Source organism: Alosa alosa, chromosome 11, assembly GCF_017589495.1.
Source record: "Alosa alosa isolate M-15738 ecotype Scorff River chromosome 11, AALO_Geno_1.1, whole genome shotgun sequence".
Taxonomy (NCBI): Eukaryota; Metazoa; Chordata; class Actinopteri; order Clupeiformes; family Clupeidae; genus Alosa; species Alosa alosa.
In genome coordinates, this window is record NC_063199.1 from 10968685 (window position 1) to 10982454 (window position 13770).

A 13770-nucleotide genomic window follows, 5' to 3' on the forward strand; every position below is an offset into this window, starting at 1 on the left:
GTTTGATTGTTGACTGCTGAAAGTGAAGGGAGACTCAGACTGTGTTTGTTGATGCCCTGCTGTGTGTCCTGTGAGCTCTGATGGAGACAGCGTTCCCTCAGGCCAGTGTGTGCCGATCTCCCTCGCCCGGGCTTGGCAGGTCAGTGAGGAGGAGCTATCCAAACAAAGGAGCTCCATGGCCACTCCAAACAAATGTGTCCACCGTGGGAAAGTGGCTCCCAAAGGAGCAGGGCCCCGGGCATCGGCAGAGCCATGCATCCTCCCAGGCAGCGGCTGCCACTATCTCTTTCCGCTGTAGGGCATCCTTGAGGAAACCTGGCAGAGCACAGTGCTACTCCTCTGGACCCGCCTACATCCTCTGGACAACTGGCTCTCACACAGCCACAGGTGGAAAGGTAAGCGCACACTAACACTAAGAATAAGGGAATGAGAGGCTTCGTAAGGCATGTAGTTTGATTGACTTTTAAATTGAATCAATTTAGTTTGATTGAATCTATCAAATATCAAAGCTATTAGGCAGGGTCTATTCAAACCAATTCAAGTTGTAATTTGCAACTGTTTTGGTATTGAAAATAAATTTGAAAGTGTAATCTCTGAATTGCCCATATGAACAGTACAGAATGTTGATACCCTTTTTGTCAATTGTTTGTAAAGTCTGTTTGGGAGAGAGGGTTAGAGTAAGCAAGCAATAGCCAGAAATAGGTCAACTGACCATACCATAATTGCGTATTTGTATAGGATCAACGTTGCAAAGAGGTTTCCATGACAGACACTTTTGTACATACAGTATGATAAAGTCATTAGGTGGTGAAACACGACACGACAGCTGGTCTCAGATGGCTGAAGCATCTCATTAAAAATCAAATAAGGCAGAAAAAAACACTTGACCTGAGGTCACAACTGATTGTTTGTAGATGAACAACCAGCAAGGGTATCTGTGTGTGTGTGTGTGTGAGTGTGTGTGTGTGTGTGTGTGTGTGTGTGTGTGTGTGTGTGTGTGTGAGTGTGTGAGTGTGTGTGTGTGTGTGTGTGTGTGTGTGTGTGTGTGTGTGAGTGTGTGAGTGTGTGTGTGTGTGTGTGTGTGTGTGTGTGTGTGTGTGAGTGTGTGAGTGTGTGAGTGTGTGAGTGTGTGTGTGTGTGTGTGTGAGTGTGTGAGTGTGTGTGTGTGTGTGTGTGTGTGTGTGTGTGTGTGTGTGTGTGTGTGAGTGTGTGTGTGTGTAGTGCCCTCAGAAGTGTCCTACTGTATTTGGCCTTTACGTGAGAAACAAATGTCAGTGCCCTCTGGAGTGCCATTTCAAGCCATAATTTCCCTGCTGAAAAAAACAGTTAGAAACCAGCTTATGCTGCTAGCTGCTTTTAGCTGGTATTTGCTGGTTTTCTTCCAGCTCTTGCTGGTCTTTGCTGGTGTAGCTAGTTGGGCCACCAGCTGGTCATGCTGGCGTGGCCATCTGAGATCTGAGGAAGCTGGTCATGCTGGTGTGACCAGCCAGTCGTATAGGATACAGCTGGTGTAAGATGGTCATGCTGGTGACCAGCCAGTCGTGTAGGATACAGCTGGTGTAAGATGGTCATACTGGTGACCAGCCTGCCAAGCTTGACATTGTTGGTTTAAGATGGTCATGCTGGTTTGCTAGAATGACCAACATAAGCTGGCATGGCCAGTTAAACCAGAAATGTAGACCAGCAACACCAGCTAAAATGACCAGCTTGAGGTGGAACGATAAGCAAACCCAGCTGAATTACCATCGTGAGCTGGGTAAACCAACTGAAGGTATGTTTTCGCAAAAGTTTTGCTGGTCTAGCAGGTCAACCATCATTGGGTGGTCAAAGAAGCTGGTCAACCAGCAAACCTCACGCTTAGCTCATAATGGTAAAGAGAGATCAAGATCCACATTTTGGATTTTTGTTTCACTTTCTTTACCTGTGAACCCTCACCCCCATTTTCCCAGAGTAGGTCTAGCCTACCAATACCTCAGTCTGTCATGTTACATTATGTTCAGCTAAATATATTTGTTTGGAGAAAGTTAACAATTTTATTATTTTAGTTCACTGTTTGTTTTATCAGAAGGCTTGTCCTACTTTTAGTCTGGATTGCCTAATGACGCAGTGTTCATTTTCATTAAGGATGAACACTATTTCATCATACTTGATACATTGTAGCTTTTTAAGTGAGGTTGGGGCACCATGTCGTGATAGGTGCCCTTATTTTGTCTGGGTTTTTTTTCCGCTCCTGCCCTTCAAACAGTCTGTGTCCGCCCAACATTTTAGCCATTTATAGCAACAAGAACCAATTAATGAGAACTCAAATGCTGCCAAGCTCACCATTTTCCTAAATTAATTGGCTTCTAACTGATATCCAAAGCACATGCCAATACCACTGGCACCTCAAGGTTGACCCACAGGACATTTTAGAATCATGCTGTAGTCGTGGTACAGAGACATAGCCGAGCTTACACTTAATTGTATATGTGCACATACAAGCATGGAAGTGGTCTCTCACATAAGGTCAAGAGGACATACAAACAAGAATGCACACACTTGAACAAGCATTGGCACACACACACACACACACACACACACACACACACACACACACAATCAAAAACATGCAGGGGGACTTTTTAATGCATTTTACAAGAAGAGTGAACTCCTCTCGCCAAAAGCTGACTTAACCAAATGTCCTGTCCAAGGTCAGCAACAGATGATTCATTTCTTCTAACCCAGCTGTGGGAGGTACTGAGGTCTCACTTTAGATGTCCATTTCATGTGGCTGATTAGTCTGTTCACCTCATGCGGGTCTGAACACACAGTAAACACAACATGACCTAAATGCACATTTTCGGGAAAACCTCAGAATTAGTTGAGGTATTGACATTATGAGTGCAATGTGTTTTCTCTCATTTTGTCATGTGAAATGTTTGTTTCATAATGTGAAACAAACATTTCTAGTCATATGTGATAATGACTTATTAGTATAATATAATATATAAATTACTATAACTGTGACTGTAGTTTATGACAGAATTATTGATCCAATAGAATTCCCCGCTAGGAGTAATTGTCTTCTTCTGTGAAAAAACTGCATAGGTCTAGTGATCTTTAAGAGATGATGTGAAAAGCAGAGTTATTGCTGAAGAAGAAAAGTGATTAAAATTTAATGAAAGGAGAACCTGAAAAGAACATGTTTGTGAACAAATGCTTTTGTGAGTATAGTATGCAGAAACACCATATGGATTAGATATTAAGCAGTATTATACATAATTCGAAAATTTCCTTTTGAAAGTATGATTCATTGAGTCGTAAGTTGATTATCTCCCACAGCACAAAGTCACAGAAAAGAGTTTCCGAGATTTAGACCACAGAGTTCATCTCCCAGTTCATATGGTTTCAATCAGTTCAGCTTGGCTTAAATGTAACTTCAATAGTTTAGACTTTTGGTGGAAAATGCATCTTCAAACAGGGAGGTTTTGTCAGTTTGTCTCAGACATTGTTTTTTGGGGGGTCTTTTTTGTGGCAAACATGGTGAATGGTTATGGTTTGAGGAGATGACTTCAGCACTCTTATTGCTTTTGGGCAAGGCTTTGACTTTCTTGACCATTGCACTGGCACAATACACTGTAAGACATCAAACTGTGCCTACATCCGTATGCTGTTAACATTTAGACACGTCAAATCTTTGACTTTAATATCCATATTACCACTGTGCCAGATATTATCAGTGGAAGCTTATGTTGAACATATATGAGACTTTAATATTCCGAATATTCAGCAACTCTCTCACTATTATTTAAAAAACAAATCAGTATGACAAATGTTTCATAAATGCAGCTGTGCACATTTAAGCACCTACTTCAGCTCTGAGAAACAGAACCAAGTTGAAAGGCAAAAGAGAGCACTTCTGTGCCGATTCTCTGCTCCGTGTGAGTGGTTTTCCTAGCCTACTCAGGGCTTTGTGGTGAGTGGAAATTGCTGCTGATTTTCCATGTCTCTCCTAGTGGCAGCCACAGTGGCCAAATATCCTGAGAATGAGAGCCATGGTTTCCCTGTGATGGGCTCCATGATTATCCAACATAGAACAGAATAGGCCTTAATACTGGGGGGGTCTGGCTGAAGGGGACGTGCAGTCGTTTTGTATATGAGAAGATCAGCGTCTGACTCTAACGAGCAGTCAGACAAAGGAAATGACAACATTTATAATGGTGTTTGTAGTACTACTCTTTTTAGCCCCAATAAAACTTAACTAAGCTTATAATACTGTTTCTGCTACATGGCAACTATCAATGCTGATGACAACAACAACAACAATAAGAAAAATTATAATAATGATGACCACTTTGTCATTTATTCATCCATTTTGCATCATAAACTTGGAAATAATAAATATCCAAATTATCATTAAGACCTCTCCAAAAAACTGTATATTACATACACTACCGGTCAAAAGTTTAGGGTCACTTAGAAATTGCCATTCCACTCCATTATAGACAGAGTACCATGCATCTGAGATCAGTTGCATTGCTTTTTTAATCAGGGTAGCAGTTTTCAGATTACATTATGTGCTTACATAATTGCAAAAGGGTTCTCCTATGTTTTCTCAGTTAGCCTTTTAAAATGATATCAAATTAGTAAACAGAATGTGTCTTTGGAACATTGGCTGAATGGTTGCTGATAATGGGCAATGTAGATATTGCATTAAAGATCAGCCATTTCTTTCTACAACAGTCGAGAACCCTTTTTCAATTATGAAAGTACATAATGTAATCTGAAAACTGCTACCCTGATTAAAAAAAAAAACTATGCAAATCTCCACTGGTAGTCTGTCTATAATGGTGTGGAATGGACATTTCGAAGTGACCCCAAACTTTTGACCGGTAGTGTATGTTTATTCCATTGTACAGGTTAGGTCAGAAATGAGGGTAAATTCACGCAGCTGGTCAGGGAAAGCACAATGGCGGTAACACTGAGAATAGAGCAGCATTGTCCCGTGGAATCTGGAGCAGGACAGCTCAATGAGCCTCACTCCCTTTTCTGTGTTGGCGGCCCTTTTGATTATCCCTGCCAAGTGAACCCTGTAATGTGTTCAGTAGTGTACGCCTGCTCTCATGCTTCTCCTCTGCTGTCTGCTTGTCTTGCATGGTGCTCTGGATGGGATGCGCTAGCTGACCCATGCCCCCCCCAGTGTGATGAGGCTGACCGGCTGGGTTGTTGTGTGCTGGCTTGCCCACGTGGGCGTGCTGCTGGGAGAGCAGCTGAAACAGGCCCGAGCCCCGCTGCTGCCCCACCGGCCATTTGTGGTCGTGTGGAACGCCCCTACGGAGTCGTGCCGCCTGCGCTTCAAGGTGGACCTCGACCTGAGCGTCTTTGACATAGTGGCTAATCACAACGAGACTCTGAGCGGCCCCAACGTCACCATCTTCTACCACAGCCACCTGGGCTACTACCCGTACTACACCAGCGCCGGGGTGCCCGTCAACGGCGGCCTCCCGCAAAACCAGAGTCTCACCAAGCACCTGAGCAAAGCTCGCGCCGACATCGACAAGCTCATCCCCTTTAAGGACTTCCGCGGCCTGGGCGTCATCGACTGGGAGAACTGGCGCCCCCAGTGGGTGCGCAACTGGGGCTCCAAGGACATCTACCGGAACAAGTCCAAGGAGCTGACCCGCAGGACCCACCCCAACTGGCCCCAGAGCAAGGTGGAGCACGAGGCCAAGGAGCTGTTCGAGCGGGCCGGCCAGGCCTTCATGAACACCACGCTGCAGCTGGCCGAGAGCAGGCGGCCGCACGGCCTCTGGGGCTTCTACTTGTTCCCCGACTGCTACAACTACGGCTACAAGCAGCACCCGCAGCGCTACACGGGCGAGTGCCCCAACGTGGAGCATGTGCGCAACGACCACCTCATGTGGCTCTGGAGGGAAAGCACTGCCCTCTACCCCTCCATCTACCTGGACTACGAACTCAAGTCCTCACCCAACACGGTCAAGTTTGTGCACTATCGTGTTAAGGAGGCCATGAGGATTGCTTCAATCGCACGCAATGACTTCACCCTGCCTGTGTTTGTCTACTCTAGGCCCTTCTATGCCTATACATTTGTTGTCCTCACTGAGGTAGGGTTGTTTAAAATAGTAATATTCTTATTTTATATATAATATATCTTGCTTAGGACTAAATCTTCACAATAATGTATAGCTTCAAGCAAAATACTGTCTTGTTCTTGCCTTTTTTATTGAAAATGTAGACTATCACATTGAAATTTTCCAGACCACCTAATCTTGAATGTCTACCCAGACATGGCCTACGCCTACATTGACTTTGGCCCACCACCGGGAGAGGTCTGACTGACAACCTCTGCTGTAAAATCTGCAACTCCTTAAAATTCTCAAGTTTCAGGTGCCTCCCTGGACTGGGAGAAACACTCAGCTGTCATGCAGCTATGAGAGGAATGTCGTGATATACGGCAGGAGAGCATATTTACCCAGAACATTTTGTAAAGTGGAGGTGTATGTTGTCCAGACCACTTCAGAATGTTCATTATGCAAGGCTGAGGGCTAGGGTGTCATAATTACTGTCACATGTTGGCGGCTACAGTACAGCTGTGTAAACTCTCCCACCAACCAATTGATTTCATGATGCTTTTACATGTTCTGTTTTTATTTTTGTCACTGTTCATGTGTTTAAGATAGATATATACAGTAGATAGATAGATAGATAGATAGATAGGTAGATAGATAGATAGATTACTTTGTTCATCCCCAAAGGGGTGTAAGGTGTTTGATATTGTACATCAGCATGAATTTCAGGTTTTCTTATGACAAAACTCTAAATGATTTCCATGGTTAGTGACCTAACATAATTGTAATCAAACAGCTGAGTGAATATAATGTCTGTAATGTCACATGTTACACTGGGCTACACATCATTAGATTTGTATTGATTTTAGAGCTTGCTTGCAACATTAACTCTAGACAAATAAAAAAAAACTCTTTCATGTAACTATTATGGAAACAGTGAAAGTGCCCCCACACCTGCTTCTACTAAACTGTGGTTGTTTTCCCAGAGTGACCTGGTCCACACCATTGGAGAAAGTGCAGCTTTGGGAGCTTCAGGAGTCGTCCTCTGGGGCTCCTCAGAGTACGCCAGATCTGAGGTATGAACATACCAACTCAACATAGTCCAAGTTAGTCACAATCTACTCAGACCAGTTCAGATGTGTTCATTGTGGCACGTGCAATATGCATATTGCTGTCCAATACACGGGATGTCAATAGATAAACAGTAATAGTCAGTACTGATCTGTTTCTTAATCAGTTCACAAAACATGTTCTCCTTCAAAAAAAAACATTATCATTCATTATTCAAATCACTATTTTCCATGTTGAACTTATCAAGTTAAGAATACTAATGCCCACTTGCCAGTTTTGTACTGTAAGCAGTTTTGTACTGAGTCCTGAAATGAGGAGGCATTCATAGTAGTTGCGTAAATGTTGTTGACGAGCTATTCTTTTCCGTTTGCAAAAACAACAGATTATAGTAATAGTATAGTAATGGTTAAACATGACTTTTTGGCAACTATATTGACATTATTCTCGAGAAGCTGCTTACTTGGCAAGTTTCACTAATGACCCTGTAACAAAATTATGAGACTTGTGGATTTTTGACTGTCAGTTGTACATGGAAGACATTCCACTGAATTTAGTAAATCATTCAGACACAGAAGACTTTTCTTATAAATTCTACATTGCTCTTGGCTTGGGTTTTGAGTAGTTGCATTGTGTGTTGGTGTGGGATTGCTGTTGGATGGGTCTTGATTGTCGCACATTAGCATTTTTAACAGCAGCAAAACACATTCCCATGGAGAGGCAGAGACAGAATATGAACAGAATCTGCAGATTCTTTCCCACATGGTTTCCCAGATACCAGGTGACAGTGATCCATGTCAGATTATGGCCAGATCTGTCCCTTAGCAGTTGTGCACATTTCAGTAGATGTACAGACAACAACGTATAAGGTCAAATATGTCTGATGCTACTGTATATTGTACAATCCATCCAAAAAACGTTTTTACAGAATATTCCATTAATGATGATTATATTCAATGTTTTGATGATTATATTTAAGTTATTTACAATCAAAGTAAAATGGTACAAGTGCATTTATAGGAGTGTAGCATTCCTAAGCTTTGCCAAATAGTTACTTGACACATACATTGTCTCTACAAGTTGGCAGAATGTTGAATACTTGCAAGCAAAAGATACTTTCCACTGAAATGTCATCATACAGAACTCCTGAAATAGGCCTTTTCCCAGTGTCACTGTGGCTGATGACACTCTGTGTGGACTTTGTCTGATGGGGATATGACAGTGGCTGCTTTGTAAGGATACATGCTTATTTTGTGGGCTAGGATTCTTCCTGTTTACAAAAAGCACGAGGGACAGAGAAAGGGAGAGAGGAGAGAGAGGAAAGGGAGAGAGAGAGAGAGAGTAACATATTTAAAGTGACTTTGAGTGCATGGACTGCTCCACATTCACCATATGACAATAGTTACCTCTATGAAAGGAAGCCTCCAGTCTTTTGTGCACCCACTAGTCGTTTGCAAGAAAATATGGTACTATTAGAAATTTCCTGGATTTTGTCCAGCTACGATTTCTGTGAGCACTAGTGTTGAGACTCTTAAGAGAAGACTTACTTCTGGGGATTTATGAAATTGTCTGGTATGTTTGGATATAACATTTTCAAAAGGTGAAAATCATTAAAAGGCTGAATCTCTGAGCTAACTTGGTGGCAGTAATGTGATAATTAACAGGAACTAAAGACAAATGAAAATGGTGTTAGTTGGAATGGAAGGAACATTGCAGATTGCACAACAGCAGGTTCTGAAATTCTGATGATAAAAGTCTGACACACTAACCAAGTTATAATCTCAGATACATAAATACAACTGAAAAAATATGAAAGTTGCCTTTTCTACCAGTTTGGTTTGCCAGCCAAGAAATATGAACAGGAGCATCACATCAAAACAAACTCATCTCGCCAGTTACTTGCTCATATTCCTCAAAGGCCAAAATACCAATGAATGCCAGAAACCTTGGAGCAGACCGCACATGTTGGGTCATGACAAACACGCTGTCTCTCCTTGAGCATGTGAGCAAGAGTCAAATTGGCTGTAGAGTTAAAGTGTGTACGCAAATCACTGCTGTTTATGCTATCACCAAACAAAGTAGGATTATGTAACAACAAGGAGCCGTTATCTCTTGGTCACCAGCCGAAGTTTTTTCTGCTATCATTATGTGTGCCTGATGCAAACAGACCTCTGAAGAACGCCCTTTTCTGATTCCATCTAATTGTAGTAACATGTACAAATGACTCAGCCTGTTACTTACAAAGCTCTCAAAACATAGCCCTCAATTTGTGGTTATGTGAGCACACCTCGATAGCCATAGCAGTAATTCAAATGCGCAAGATATCTGTTTCCACTATTGCTTTCGAATATGTGTAAAAACCCAGAAAGAACCTCAACTATACTGTTTTCTGCATTTAAATACAGAGGAACTGCCTGACAGTGAAGAAATACATTGACGGTCCCCTTGGCCATTATGTCATTAACGTGACATCTGCCGCCAAGTTGTGCAGCAAAGCTCTGTGCAAGAAGAATGGCAAGTGTGTACGGAAGAGCCTGGACTCTGGGGCCCTCCTGCACCTGAACCCACGCTTCTTCCACATCCACCACAGCCCAGGTGCCCGCGGCCCGCGCTTCCACGTCAGTGGCCACCTCAACAACCACGATATCCTGGACATGAAGCACAAGTTCACCTGCCAGTGCTACCAGGGGTGGACAGGAATCTACTGCGAGATGCCCCAGACATCTGCCCTGCAGCCAGCGCCCACAGACGGCCTCCTGGGTGACCTGCTGTTTGCTCTTTCCATGCACTTCTCCTGTCTGTCCATCATCATGTTCCTCAGCCTCTGCCTGATCATCAAGTGCCTAATACTGTAGACAAGTACTGTAGGTGGACAAGAAACTCAAGAGAGAACATTTTGATGTGATCATTTAAAAGTATTCTACTACAGGGGGCAGAGTTTGAGAGACAGAGAAACTCAATAGTTACTTACTCAGTCAATTACTTACTCAGTGCTCACTGCATTTATCAACATCGCCTAACATCATGTAAAATGTAAAAACCTGAAAGAAGTATTGAGCAATTAATGATAACCTAATAATATTATTACTACCATGACTTTTCTGTACAGATCTTTTTCAAATATTCTGCTATGAAAATAATGTTCAAATAAATGATGCTTATAAATCAACCCGAATGTTTTCTGCCTGTAGGTTGTACCAGATGTCTGAACCTTATCAATTCACAATTGTGAATACTAATACAATACTTCCCTAAGTATTGCATCATAACTGTAGACAATAACTGTTAGCCTGACGTAGCCAGACTCAATTCTATTCATTGGGCTCCATTGGGATGCGATTATAGGGCGTGTTTCCAAACGGGGATAAATGCCTCTGAAAGCAATATTATTAGATAAACCTAACCAATCAAGGTATTGAACCTTCTATACGCATTATGATCTGAATGGGGAAAAAATGTTTGTAATGTTTTTCCTGCTTAAAAATAGTCACTACATATTCGAGGCACGATTGGATACTTTCGCTGAGTCACATCCGGATTTACCCGGACCGGGTCCAGAAAGTTGCATATTCGTTTTTTCCGCGGAGAAGCAATAGGGGGAGACGAAGCACCCACCAAACGATCCAGAAAGTGTTGTAGAACCATCAGAACGACCCTCAACCTGCATATTTAAGGTCATTTTTGCTAAAATTGTTGCATAGTGCTTCTTTAAATGACTGTTTATTAAAATTAAAAGTAGTAAAAATCATTACAATAAGTAAAAAATCCCCTACATTCCCTCAATTCTATCACGTATGGCCTATTCTGATTCCATAACGGTACAATGTTGCTTGTGGGCAACATGCAGATTTTTGCTATTTTTCGAAATATACGTTATTTTATATACATAAAAATGATTGAAAATACATCTTTATCAATGAAGGTTGTCCATTTTTTGAAGAATGTAAACTTGAGGGAAATTAGTGAAATTCACACTTTTCTAGGGAGAAAATATGATACCCAGCCAAACGTGTGCATCTGCTGAAAGAAGGGTCAAAATAGCCGCCTGTGGGGCATGTGACCACTATTTAGCATTTTCATTGGTTAGTATTGAGTTGTCCAGTTCTTAAAGAGGTATTTTATTTCAACATGGCAAAATAGGCTATGTTGCCTACAGGTAACATCGTACCATAGAGGGTGAAATATGTGAATCCTGTTGGAAGAACAGCCAAAACACCCTTCTCCTGCAACAAATAACCACAAATAACAAAAGTTATTGCTCTATCAATTTCTTGTTAAACAGATTTGTTAGCAAAAGTTCTCAAAATCTAAGTTCTCTAGCGACAGGCTTTTCAAACAATATCAACTCAAGCGCACTCAGGCGATGTACTAAACACCATTATCTTATCCATCATTGTAAAAAGCCCGCCCAGACGATTTGATTGGTAGAACAGATCCGGTGCGGGCATAGAGGCTTCTTAATGGAGCGAGTCCAGACCGAATTTCCAGACCTTACATTTTGTGGGCTGGGTAAATTCGGGTTGGCTTCCAGGCTAATCGACTGCATGAATACCTGGTTTGCTTTTAACTCTGCTTCACTTTTTTGCTGGCCCTGGTCAGGAGTTCATTTCAGAAAAAAAAACTATGCAAAAGGTAAATACGCACATGTTAAAAATATCCATTTATAATCACAACTACTAAAGATAAATCACATATTGACTTATGACACAGACAGATGCATTAACATTGAATATGTACAAGCTAAAAATACTCACATAACTGAATAACCATGTCAGTAATAGTCCAGTTTTAACAGTTTTAACTATTTTCAAGCCATTTCCCAGAAGTCTTTTGAAAGGGAATCACAGGTGCTGAGTTTTTTTACTCTGTACTGTGTGGGTGGAAATGGAGGAGGATGTGGTGCATATCCTGAGTGAATGCCACATTTTTCCACACAACATACTTCTCATATCAGATGCATTTATGGGGTTTTGAATACATTACTGGACCTGAGACTAGGTGTGTACCAGAGACTGGAGAACAAAAGGCACGCAGAAGTTATTCTGGCAGCGGACTGATCACCACAACAAAGGGCCCATCCATACAAATAAACCTGTGGCTGGCTCCTGAAAGAAAAGAATTCCTCATGTTTGATGGGATCCAACAGAAAGTGTCCAACACAAACAGAAACGGTGTAATGGACACTCTTGACGATTAAAGAAAATCAAAGATATTATCAAAATGTGGCTCCACATTTAAATATTTTTGTGGTGAACATGTAACTGAAACAAAATAGTGACAGAGTCATTAATCTTTGAAACTGCTGACATCCACCTAAACTGTGTAAAAGAGAAGGTTTTCAAATTGTCTTTGCCATGCAACAAAAGAGTATTATTAAAACAAAAGCCATTCTGAGGCCCTCTCTGTCTGTGGATGAAAATATAATTTATTCAAAGATCTTTGTGAGCTTCAGGTTACAAAGACAATCACAAATGAATGTTTTGATGTGTCCAAGAGAGGCGCTACAGCATGTGAACCCATTCCAAAGGGTGCTTTTGATAAACAAATGTTGAAGTAGCACTAGAAAAGAAAAGCCTGAGAAGCCGCCTATATATAATCTAAGAACAGCTCTTAGGGCGATGTCACAAATTACAGTATACGATTTAAAGAAATTAGTTAGGAACTGGGTGTAGTGTTGCTATGTGTCATCTGTGTTGCTGGTGTCAGCTCTACGGTAGTTTGCATGCTTTAGACCAAAATTCTGTAGCCCTTACACCTCAGACAAAAATAAACAAATAGGCTACAGACAAAAATGTTGCTTCATTCACAGTACTTACACAATATTCAATGAGAAGTATAAGTAAGGAAGAAATGCAAATGGTATGAAAGCACTAGAGGTCAAGCAGAAATGCACTGCTCTCCTGCTACTCCTACAAGAATGAAAATCTGAAAAAGTAACTCTGCACACTGTTCACTCATGCATGCTTCACTCACCTCCAAGTAAAAGTGTAAGTGGTGGCATGTAATGCCTTCATCTCTCTTCTCCTCTCTCAACTCTCCCTCTCTCTTTATCCTTCTATCATCTGTGTTGTGTGTGTATAGCATATTTGTGGTTTCTGCTATACTGATCTGCTTGTACTCATTTGAACCGGTGGGAAAGGATTGGTACATACTTTCATGGTTCCAGACGCAAACAATTTACATGCAGTAAACACAAACATACATACGCAGGCGCGTGCACACACACACACACACACACACACACACACACACACACACACACACACACACACACACACACACACACACACACACATACACACACACAGAGACACACACACAGACAGCCAGTGACGCAAGTAGAGTTTGTGGAAGTCACCCTCTGTCTCCAGTTCACCTTTGGTTTTCCAGGGACACCACTTGTGACTATTCAAGTGCATCCTACCAACACATCTGGGTTGTGTTGAGGTGCTTGTGCTTCAGTAACATTTCGTGGAACTCTAGATGGGTTCACGATGTATTTACAATTTGAAAGATTGAATCCAAAAACAAGTTACACTTCCTTGCCATACTTTGATATGCGTACTTCAAAGCGTGAAATAACAGAAAAGGGGGGAAATTCCGTGAGGGTTGGACGGAACATTGTTTTTAGCTG

The 13770-nt window shown here is 41.8% G+C and overlaps 1 protein-coding gene across 1 annotated transcript; it reads left to right on the top strand.

Moving 5' to 3' along the window:
* The first annotated feature begins 24 nt into the window (after positions 1-24).
* hyal6 (hyaluronoglucosaminidase 6) lies at positions 25-10716 on the top strand. The gene is made up of 4 exons (XM_048258064.1): positions 25-395; positions 5160-6104; positions 7055-7144; positions 9542-10716. The coding sequence occupies exons 1-4, from the start codon at positions 81-83 to the stop codon at positions 9989-9991; spliced, it is 1800 nt and encodes a 599-aa protein (XP_048114021.1). The 5' UTR covers positions 25-80; the 3' UTR covers positions 9992-10716.
* Positions 10717-13770: the final 3054 nt, after the last annotated feature.

Coding starts and splice junctions, on each gene's coding strand:
- hyal6 (XM_048258064.1), top strand. CDS start 81: ATGGAGACAGCGTTCCCTCAGGCCAGTGTGTGCCGATCTCCCTCGCCC. Junction 6,105..7,054: donor CATTTGTTGTCCTCACTGAG/GTAGGGTTGTTT, acceptor TTGTTTTCCCAG/AGTGACCTGGTCCACACCAT. Junction 7,145..9,541: donor CAGAGTACGCCAGATCTGAG/GTATGAACATAC, acceptor ATTTAAATACAG/AGGAACTGCCTGACAGTGAA.